This window comes from Uloborus diversus, chromosome 4 (assembly GCF_026930045.1).
Source record: "Uloborus diversus isolate 005 chromosome 4, Udiv.v.3.1, whole genome shotgun sequence".
In the NCBI taxonomy this organism is placed as follows: Eukaryota; Metazoa; Arthropoda; class Arachnida; order Araneae; family Uloboridae; genus Uloborus; species Uloborus diversus.
Window position 1 is genome coordinate 5,514,257 of NC_072734.1, and position 12,019 is coordinate 5,526,275.

At 33.4% G+C, this 12,019-nt stretch overlaps 1 protein-coding gene across 1 annotated transcript in view; it reads left to right on the plus strand.

Moving 5' to 3' along the window:
* Nucleotides 1-865: 865 nt before the first annotated feature.
* The window catches only part of LOC129221195 (general transcription and DNA repair factor IIH helicase subunit XPD-like), a gene marked incomplete at its 3' end in the record, with an annotated part of 61,591 nt that continues 50,437 nt past the window's right edge, over nt 866-12,019 (plus strand). The window contains 4 exon segments of the mRNA XM_054855647.1: nt 866-962; nt 2,659-2,758; nt 7,879-7,956; nt 8,269-8,331. Of these exon segments, the coding sequence (XP_054711622.1) occupies nt 958-962; nt 2,659-2,758; nt 7,879-7,956; nt 8,269-8,331 (246 nt within the window).

The window sequence follows — 12,019 nt, forward strand, 5'->3', positions numbered from 1 at the left end:
TTGGGGGGGGCGCTCTAGCCCTTAGGGCGGTGGGCACCCCGTTTTACATATGAATAGTTTTTTTAATCTTCCTTTCTTCAAGAATAAATGCAAATTAAAATTTTAACTAGAAGTTTTGAAGGAAGTTTGTTCACAAAATTTAGCTATCATGGAAATATGAAATCTGACTGAAAAATAACAATTTTCAAAATAAAGCAAAATCGCAGGTAAAATCATCACTTAATGATTCTTTCTTTAAAAAAAAAGATTTACTTACTTGTTTTAAAGAAACTTGAAATTATGCTTCAAAACTAACACTACTTAAGTTTATGCTTTGGTTGCATGTTGTTGCATGCTTTGAAGCAATCAAAAATGAACAAATTTTGAAGCGTTGCTATTGGTGGATAAATCAAGCGGAACTCGAGCTTAGCGCCTCTTGCGGCCAAACTGGGCGACATATGAAGTTTTAGACGTTTTCGTGAAGGGACTCCAAATGCTGTCCTCACAATATATTTTAGATTCTAAAGTGTGGGGATACATCACATTGTTGAAATTATGGATTATTCTCATAAAATAGAGATGTTTCGTTGTCTTATTTTCGCGTTGTACAGTTCCTGCATTTTTTTTTTTTTTTTCAGAAACAAGCTAATGCTTCCGAACGCAACTTTTGCGAAACTCATAGCACATTAACTGTGACTTTGACTCACGGGTGTATGTTTGTTTACTGAAATTTTGTTTTCTGAATCAGATTCGGATGTTTTACTATTTATTGTTTAACATTGCGTACCTAATTATCGTTATGTTTTAAAAGATATATTGTAAATTGTTTGTTGCATTTTCGATTTGCTAAGCTGTTTTTTTTTTTTTTTTTGCTTTTGAAATTACATGATAGTTTTTCAAAATAGTAATATCGGGATCCCGTAATATTTCTGCTTAATATTAAATGCGAAACTCTGAATTGACTTGGAAATCTGAAAAATGAAGTGAGTTTTTTCTGTCATGCTTTGAATCGTATTTCATTCATTCTATTGATCATCCATCAAAATCTCCTCAAGCAAAAAATATTTTTTTTACCCGTAACAGATAAACGGGATTGTTTTGTATAAAAGATGTAAAACTCACTTAGTTAAGCCCGGATCTATAAATTTTGGGAAACAAAATCTGTTGAGGCTGTAATGTTGGCTTTCTCAATTTCTTGTACTGTTGGGCCCCTTAAGCCCCCCCAGCCCCTGCACTGCGGATAAAGCAGATCCAGGCCTACATTAAAAGGGATGCACACAGGGCATGCCATGGGTACACTGGTGCTTCCATTAGGCTTTTAAAAAAAGGGTAAGAGAGAGAAAAGACACTGTGTGAGATTAAAGGCACAGAGAAACAAGTACTATTTTGCAGTAATGGGCAGGTTGCCAGAATGAGACTGAAATTGCTGTAGATGACTGGCATGCAGATTCTCGTTATTAGACTCTACACCAGACGGCAAGCTTTTGCCATTTATGATTTTCGCATTGTATTGAAGAAGTCCAGTTATGTTACCATGTTTAAATACTTTGCACTTTCGGAAAACGGTATGGCAGGGACAAGGGCGCCCCAATGGAAGGTCACTGTTGCGTGTGACCTACCAAAAATGTTTTTTTCCCTGCAAATTTTACTGAAGGTTTGGTACATTTGAAGGCAATATTTCAACATTGATGGATCTTTTTTCGTTTCAAAATTTTTTAAATGATGGCCTAATAATCCTTCTTATAAGATGCTATGTATACATATGATATGTCTGCATATTTGTATTTTATCATTCTGTAAAATTTGAATTTCGTTCGGCAAATTAAAAATGGTCCCTCTGCCAAAATTTTTGTTTGGGCTGTCCCTGGGCAAAAATAGCATTTCTATTTTGTAAAACAACTAGTACACTTTTCCTGTCCTGAGATAATTTTCACAGCATTACATGAATCTTGACTGGAGATCAGTGTCAAAAAGAAAAAATTTTATTTTCATAATTTTGTGGAACAGAGAAGTGCTAGCTGGTCAGTTTTATGAAGTCTGAACAAAGTACAGGAAGTAAATCAATCTATTTTGTTTGTTGATTGCTACACCTTGGCTTTAGTTTGTGCTTGCTTCACTCACTAATGTAATTTTTTGATATTGTGAAAGTAATGGACAATTTTATTGAAGGGAATCCTATAGCACATGCAGTTTCTGAAGACTTGGTTAAAAATCTCAATTCATAGTTGAAAAGTCCCTCTTCAATATTAGATATGTTTGCTTGTCAGAAGTTGTTTCTGTTGTCACAGGTGGGATTATTTCAAGCATTTTGTAAACAATATGGATCTGAACAAGACTTTAAAAAAATAAATAGATAAAAAATAATAAAAGAAAAAACGAGACAAATATCTGATTATCCCGTCCTTTACAAAAAATCTATAATTTCTTACTTCTTTCTCTCAGTCAATCCAACATACTTATAGTTTTTAACATAAAGTCCAAATAAAAAATGACAACACCGAAAATTTTGTTGATTTTTGTCTAATTTGAAAAAATGTTAGCACAAAATTTTCTTACCCTAAAAGAGTATTTTGTTCCGTTTAGTTTTTAGTTAAACATTTTTCAATGTATTTGTTCTTTTTAATCATTCATATTTTTTTATCAACAGATTAAAATGTTACTAATTTATTTATTTTTTAGGGTCAATATTGATGGTCTATTGGTATATTTTCCGTATGATTTCATCTATCCAGAGCAATATTCCTATATGCTTGAATTGAAACGAAGTCTTGATGCTAAGGTATATGATTGTAGAATTTTTAAAACTGATAAAAGGTAAAATGATAAAATTAACAGCAATAAAGCATGAAATTTGCAAATTGTTGTGAACACAAGTTTGTAAGTTTCAAGGAGCACCATTTTCAATCAGGGACCGATCCAACTTCTATTTTGAGGTGAATGATGGGGGGGGGAGTTGTAAGTGTCTTTTTTTTGGGGGGGGGTGATAAATAGGAGATTTCAGACCAATTTTAGAAATCCCTAAAAAGTAGCTTTAGGCTATGTTTGATCAGTTACAGAGGTTGGGGGGGGGGGGGGGGGGGGGTGGAGCCTTAACTTACTCTGGATTGATGCATGGTTTCAATGCAGAAAATGTGTTTATGGATAAAAGACAAAAACTCAGCTGTCATTCATTAGGGATGCACCGAGCATTCCGTATAGTACTGTCTAATTGGCAGACAAACCGAATATTCGCTTCAACGGAATAGTAAACAAATTTAAATAATCGACAATTGGTGAACAAAGATGTATTTTTTTACTCAATGAAGATGTCATTGTACACAATTTATTCAAATTGTTATTTTCTAATATTATTATGACATTCAAAGTTATTTTAATGTAAGAGCTTCTAAATTTAAACATTGTTGCTTTTCAATTTTTCTCATATCTTGTGACACATTACATTAAACACACCTCATTTCAATCTGAAACAGTTACTAAGGAAAAAAAAGCTCATAATTGTAAGTTTTTATAAATATGTAAAGTTGATTAACTTATTGTTTTAAAAAATATGCACCGAAAAAATATAGTTTCACAATTTTAAAAAGGCAATAAATAAGATATAAAGGTAACACTTGGATAATAAATTTTGCAATGTTTTATTTTTTTGAGTTTTACACATCATATGAAACATAAATTGTGTTCTTAAAAAACAAACTAACACAAATGTTTTTGAATAAATTGTAATACAAATACAAATACAAATGTGACGACCAGCAACAGGCTCTGGGCCCAGCTAGGCTGGTCCTAGTCAATTAATTAGTCCCCAATGAAGATCAATGGCCCTCTTAAAGCTATCCACTCCCTTGCTCATTACCGCCTCTTCCGGTAAGCTATTCCAAGTGCCCACGACCCGGCTAAAGTAATAGTTTTTCCTGATTTCCAAGTTAGCCTGAGATTTAAATAGCTTAAAACAATGACCCCTTGTCCTGCTTTCCCCGCAAAAATTTAATCCATTTACATCTTTCATTTTGATAAATTTAAATAACTGAATCATGTCCCCTCTGACTCTCCTTTGCTCCAGGCTATACATGTTAAGCCTATTAAGTCTGGTATCATAATCTAAATCTGAGAGTCCCTTTACTAATTTAGTTACCCTTCTTTGAACCCTTTCCAATACAAAAATATCTTTCTTCAGATAAGGCGACCAAAACTGAACAGCATACTCCAAATAAGGTCTTACTAAACTCCTATATAAAGGCAGAAGAACTTTCTTAGATTTGTTTGAAATAGATCTATTGATGAACCCAAGCATTTTGTTGGCTTTGTTACTAGCAATACTGCACTGTTGACTAAACTTGAAGTCCTGATTTATAAAGACACCCAGATCCATAACATTTTCTGCCTGGTTTATGACTGAACCCTGCAAACGATATCTCATACGCTTATTTCCATGACCTAAGTGTAGCACTTGACATTTCCCTACATTAACTGCCATACCCCATTTATCTGCCCACTTAGTAATGTGATCTAAATCCTCTTGCAGCTGTTTTACTTGTTCTTCATTTTCGACAATCCCCATAACTTTTACATCGTCAGCAAAACAATTCATGCTTCCAGAAATATTTTCATTGATGTCATTCATAAATATAATAAACAAAAGAGGCCCTAAAACTGATCCCTGAGGAACCCCACTTAAAACATCACTCCAATTAGAATGATTTCCTCTCACAACTACTCTTTGCTTCCTACCAGTAAGCCAATTTCTAACCCAAAGTAAAGTTTTTCCTCCTATTCCAATGTCAGCTAACTTGCTGAGAAGAGCAACATGCGGTACCTTGTCAAAAGCTTTTTGAAAATCAATATAAACAACATCCACACATTTTTTGTTATCTAAAATGTTTAATGTTTAATGATATGTTGAGTAACTTGGTTTGTTTATTTGTATGTAAGAGAAATGCAAGATTATTAACTTATACTATTATGCCATGATCAGTAGCGTACCTAGGGTTGGCAGGAGTGGCTCTCACCAGGGGCGCAACAGGCAGAGGCGGCAAATTCGATAAAAAGAAAAGAGGGAGGGATGATAAAAAAAAACTATTGAAAAAAATTTATGTATATTTATTTATTTTTTTATTGATTAAATTAGTGAAAAAGAAAAAAATTTAAAAATAAAAACTCTGGATCTAATAGAAAAAAAATCGAAGAGTTTTATCAGGAAGAAGTTTATCCGAACAGATAAATTGCACTTAGAATATATCGAAGTCTACCTGTTACAGTAACTCTTTGTGAACAAAGTTTTAGCCAACTCAAATCGTAGTGTTGCCACTGGCGACTAAAAAGGAGACTTTTGTGACTATTTCTGACCGTAGGCAACTATGGCGACTTTTTTGGTCAAAAATGGCCTAAAAGAGATTTATTTCAAAAAATTGGCGCCTTTTTACAATTTTAGGTGACTTCTAACATAGTTTGTGACATTTTTTGGGAAAAAAAAGAGAAAAAGCTATGGGTATAATGTGCTCTATACATGTGTCGAAAAAATATTTCCTCCGTTTCAGATTTCAATCTTTTTACATCTTGTAAACATTTTGATGTTTTAGACAATTAGATATTTATTTTGATATATGCTAACTTTTATTTTACTTATTTTATGTTTATTTTTAAAAATAATAAATAAATAAACTTTTGGATGCATGCCAACATTTAACTTATTGGCCGTGGATTATTTTTTCCGTATTTGAGATTTTAATCTTTTTGCATCTTGAAATTATTTTTATATTATTGACAATCAGGATTTTGATTGTATGCTACCTTAGATTAACTTATTTTGGTTTTATTTTAAGAACTAGCAATTCCGATGACGAATAGATGCTACTTCGGTTTAAAGAGCAATTAAAATCTCAACTCCTTACTATTAATGCAAAAATAAAACAATACAAAACCCTCATTAGACCAATCATTTTGTATGGTAGTGAGACATGGGCAATTAAAATAAAATAAAATTGGCTGCTCATTTTTAGTCTAAAATTTTGAGCGGATGCTAAATGAAGACTAATTATATAAGACTCTTTGACAAAATACCAATGTGTATGAGATGTAGAAATAATAAAAGAACTATTAAAAAATAGCGTTTAGTCACACAAGTCATATAAAAATTATCTATAGGAACTAAGAAAGTTGATAGAATCAGCATAGACTTAGAAGAAAAACAAAAAATTGTAAAAAGATAATTAAAAAAAAAAAAAAACAGAGAGAGGAATAAATCAAATGTAAAAAAAAAAATTAATTTGAATTTTGACATCTTGAATTTAAATTATGTTTTTCGCAATCACAAGTGTGTGTATGTAGGCGTGTGTGTTTGTGTGTAGGGGTATGTGTATGTGTGTGTAGGCATGTGTGTTTGTCTGTGTGCTGGCATAAGTGTGTGGGTAGTTGTGTATATGAATGTGTGTATGTGTGTGTGGGGGGGGGGTATGTGTATGTAGGCATATGTGTTTGTGTCAGTGTGCAGGCATGAATGTGTGGGTAGTTGTGTGTATGTGTGCGTGCATGTGTGTGTGTAGCTGCGTATGTATGCTTTCGCTATAGGAGCAGCATCGTGATTAGCCGGTCGACGGTGACAGGGTGTGGAGGTTGGCGGTGGGAAAATAAAAAGATAGGACATCAAAACAGTCAAATGAGAACAATAAGCAATCGTGATTGCTCAACAATATCAATTGAACAACTCAAAAGACGAGGCAGAAGTGGTTGCACAGATAAGAAACCCAAAATACCGAAACCTGGAAATAAGTTAGCTTGTTTTCATTTGTTGTACTGTACTGTTTACACTTTGACATGTTGCTTGACTACGAATTTGTTTTAAAGCTGTCAAGTTGTCAAGTCAACTGCTTACACCTTTTATCAAAGACTGACCTAAGTTAAAATGTGTTCCCCTTCATTCTTTAGTTCGATCATTTGCAGATAAGTTCCTGAGACACAGAGTGAGTTTTCTTTACTATTAAAGATGTCTAAGCAAGTACTCTGTCAATGATATTAAAAGAAAAAGAGAAATTTCTAAAGCGGTAAAATCTGTGAATCCGAATTTGAAATGTATTAAGATTTGCATTTTTCCTGAAGTAGAATCAGCTCTATTCAAGTAGTTTCAGCAGTATTGAAATCAAAACTATGCTTTTGATTTTTTTTTCTCTCAATATTTTTGATTAAACTGCATATTGTGCTTAAAAACTTTTAAGTTTTGTAATTTTGTCTGTTATACGTACATATTACTTAAAATATTTAATGATTTTCAATATTAAAATGTCAAAAATCGAAACTAGCAGTGGGTCAAACTTTCGATTAGTCAAAGTTTTTCTTCAGTCCCTTTAGATTCGAGTTATCGCGAATTGACTATATATATAAGCATAATGTAGTTGGTTATTACATATTGGAGGGGGAAAAAAGCATCGAAAATACTGGGGAAATAGGATTTGTTGCATATTTTCACTCAAACATTGTTGATGCTTTTATATAAATTACCTTTATTTCCGCGTAATTTATTTTTGCATAAACATAATAAATATGTTGTTAAAATCCTTTTATAGTTCATTAAAGAAATTGCATTTTCCCCCTAAACATAATTGATTCTACAGCAATTAATCTACAAATGTGGTAAAATCTTAATGTTTATCCTCTTTTTGTCATTAATATTGAAACATGCTAGAGTGATTGGCTATTCATAGCAGCTAATTGCTGAGGCAGTACAAAAAAAGAGAAAATGAAAATATTAGCAACTACATAAATTATATAGCAATAAATTGTTTTTCGAAATAGTAGTTCTGTAGTTTCCTTGCAAAAAAGATGACTACAACTGAATTACGAACTCTATGAAAGGTTTTTTTACCAGTGTTGCTTAAGTGACATGTTTTAATTCATCCATCTTTACAGGGCCATGGACTTTTAGAGATGCCTTCTGGCACTGGAAAAACACTCTCCCTGCTATCTCTGATTGTTGCTTATCATAAGGTTGGTTTGATTTTGCATATTTTGTTTTTTAAAATTTAATTTGTCAAAAAGTTTTTGGTGGTTTTCTGTTAAACGTGCATTGCTTGCCGCATTTTTATCTTGGTGTCAATAATGGATTATTGGTTGGTATATTTATTTCATTATTTTATGTTTTGATACAGTTTTTTTTTTAATGTTTATATTTTTGGCAGATTATTTTATATTTTGATGGAAATTTTCATGTATTGTTAATGAGTCAATGCATTTTTATATTTCCTAAAAAAAATATGTTGAATTATACTTCTCTTATTCACACACGTATTCTTTCTCTAGGCCCATCCTGCCGAAGTGACCAAATTAGTTTATTGCTCTCGAACAATTCCGGAAATCGAAAAGGTATTTTGTTGCATTCATTGTATGGATGTGTTCATTGTAATCCTTTGTTTAGAGGATGTCATATGGCTGATGAAAGCTCAATTCATGTGCTATGTGAATGTGTGTGACTTCTACTTTGCGCAAAGATTTAAGCACTTGAGATACCACTATGTACAGGGTCCATTATGAAAGTAATGAGCATTTACTGGCAAAATATATTTATTGATCGTAATTTGTACAAATGTTCAATATTCTTCAAAATACATTCCTCCTGCATCAATACACTTGTGGAGACATGTTTGCTACGCCTGAAAGACACCCTGAAATTCTTCCAAGGGAAATGCCTCTCAGGAACGTTGTAACATGGTGTTGGATGTTTCCCAAGGTTCCCCAATGTTTTTCTTTCTTCTCTCTCTCTCTCTCTTGAGTCGCGAAAACAAAAAGAAGTCACATGAAGTAGGGACTGTAAGGTGGTGAGGAATCACCGGGGGGGGGGGGGGACATCCATAACAAGGTTCGCCGGCAACCTCCTCCTGGCTCTCTTTGAATGCCTTGTGCCACTTCCCAGACTGTGATCATGAGATGCAATCGTCCTTGAAGGCTTCTTGCAGCATCTGGAATGTTTCGGTTGCATTTTTTCCAAACCTTACGCAAAACTTTATGGCGCATCATTGTTCAAGCGAACGCTCCTTTGCGTTATGTTACAAAAGTTGAAAACATACTTCAAGCAGAGGCACTTATCTCCGCTCACATTGCTCGAAAGCAACTGACGACTGGATGCGTTGAAAGGGCATATCCCGCACCACATTTCCCAGCCGGTTTTACCGTGCTGCCATCTATCGTCGCGTCACAATAACATTATGCTCATTACTTTCATAATGGACCCTGTAGATCCCTGGGAACTGCCTAGAATTTCGGTTAGGCAACAGCTGAAATTTATTTCTGTTACTGGGCTCCTTTAGTAGTCCAAGCAGGGATAGTACAATAGACCTGAGGTCTCAGTGCTCGCACTCGTTTCAAGCTCCCCCCTTTTCACTTCATTCTTCTTGATCATTTTTTAAAGGAAAAACAAGAGACTATTGAATCAATTTACTATAAGTAAAATTATAAACAATGCATTGTGGTTTACCTGTTAATTTAGTCCCTTTTGTTTTTCGATTTTTTCTTAGTGAGTTCTTCAACAATTATATAGATCATATCATTTTTTACTATATCTCCTCAAATGGAAGTGATAAAGGATCACTTTTGTTGTGCATATTCCTGCTCTAAATAGGTGTTTAATAAACTGTGCAAGAATATTCTACAGTATAACTTAGATTTAGCTATTGTAAAGAGACTGGAAAAAGTTATTGTTAAATAAAGGAAAATAGACATTAAATGCAGTCCAATACGGCCCAGTGGAATGTATCATTAAACTGAGGAAACCGTTAAATTGGGTATCGTTTAATCGATATTGTTAAATAGAGGAGCATAGACATTCAATGCAGTCAAATTCGGACCAGTGGAATGTATCATTAAATTGAGGAAACCGTTAAATCGTTAAATGAAAAATTTTTTTCAGACTTTAAAATTCTTTTATTTTAAAACCAAGTTATACACTATAAATTTTGAAATTAATTATTGCTTTTTACATTTTAATGTTTGTTACAAAAGATTTTTTTTTCGACTAATAATAAAATCAATTGAAGTTGAGTTGTGTATATAACAAAATATTTTTACTATTTTTTAATAGTTAAAATGCTGTATTCCGTCATTAAAACCTAAGTTCTTGATTAGAGAATAGCTCAATATGACTGGTTGTTTAAAAGGTTCCAATTTGTTTTACATAAATATGTCCATTATTTACATAAGTAAAACTGCATTACTTCTATACAGTGAAACTTCGATAACTCGAAGTTGCAGGGAACGCGAAAAAAATTCGAGTTATCGAAAATTCGACTTATCGAAAACAAAACCAAAACTATAGAAGAAAAAGAAAATGATACCACTAAAACTCAAAAAATTTATAACATGCTCAAAAAAGTGATAAAATAATGTACCAGTGATATTATATACATACATGACATAATTAACATATAATTGTAAGAATTAAAGAATTTATGTAGGTTGAAAAACAAATTTAAATTTGTATGCATAATGAACAACTTTTTAACTTACCAAAAAAGACATAGGTATCATTTTTTAAAAAAATCTGTAATCAAACATTGCTTTTGCGCGGATATTTGTTCTTTCACTAAATAATCTTTGGATACTTTTAATGCGTCAAAGAGAGAGTCTGGAACATTCGGACGCGATTCTACAAAAACGCGCAATATATCTGCTGCTCGTTTTGCATCTTGAATCGAAGGTAATTTTATCACTGGCTCAAATACTTCTACCTCTTCATCACCAGAATCTTTTTCGCTTTTTTCCGTTATGCTTGATAAAATTTCTTCATCTGTCGGGTATTCAGTCACTAAAACTCCGTCATCAACTGACACAAAATCCATAAAATCTCTGTCGGTAGGAATGTTCATTTTATTTTGTAAAACGCTCCACTCACTTTGAAAATTTATATCGTCCATATTTTCGTCTTCTTCGTATTCATTATCTAGCTCCAAACAAGATGTATCTTTTACAAAACCAGCCTTTTTAAAACAGTTAACAATTGTCTGTTGTGTAACATCACTCCATGCTTTCCGCAGTTCCCGGAGACTGTCGAGCAGAGTAATGCAAGGAACCGAATTCTCTTCCAGACACTGTAGAATTTTTAATACAACACGTTTTCTGTAGTGAACCTTTAAATTTTTTATGATGCCCTGATCCATAGGCTGCATGATAGAAGTTGTGTTCGGAGGAAGAAATTCCAATTTAATTGCAGTTAAGTTATTTGCCGCTGCCTTGGGATGTGCAGGGCAATTATCAATAAACATTACAATTTTTCTTCCAGCTGAGATAAATTTATTATCTATTTTTTTAAGCCAAGAATTGAACACCTCTGAAGACATCCAGGCTTTACTATTGCTTGTGTAATCGACTGGCAAAGACTTGACGCTGTTAAAGCATCTCGGCTTCTTAGCCTTACCGATAACAAGCAAAGGCAGCTTCTCCGTGCCTGACATATTGCTTGCTACCATAACAGTTATGCGTTCTTTGCTCCGCTTTCCACCCGAACATGTGTCACCTTTTATAGTAAAAGTTTTGTCAGGGAGACATTTGAAAAAAAGTCCCGTCTCATCTGCATTAAAAATATCATTTTCATTGTACTCCATTAGAATAGTTTTTAATACTTTTTCTTTCCATTCTTCGCAAATTTTTTCATCCACTATTGCGCTTTCGCCACAAATGGTTCGGTACACAATGTTGTGTCGAGTTTTAAATTTGTCTAGCCAACCTGCGCTAGCTTCAAAATTTGAAATGCCGATATTTTTTGCGAAAGTTTCTGCTTTTTCACGTATGATTGGTCCAGATAACGGAACATTTTTCTCTCTCGCTACTAGCATCCACTTTACTAAGGCCTCTTCAAGCTCTGGATACCTTCCATCCTTAAGGCGTTTTCTTTTTGCATTAAATTTTTCGTCAGCAACCGCTTGGAGGTAGACATTTCGGTTTTTTAAAATTGTTGAAAGCGTACTTGGAGGCACACCAAACTTCAATGCAATGTCCTTCTTTTTTGCTATGCCTAAATCGACTTCTTTGATCAGCTCAACTTTTTCTTGCAAATTTAAAA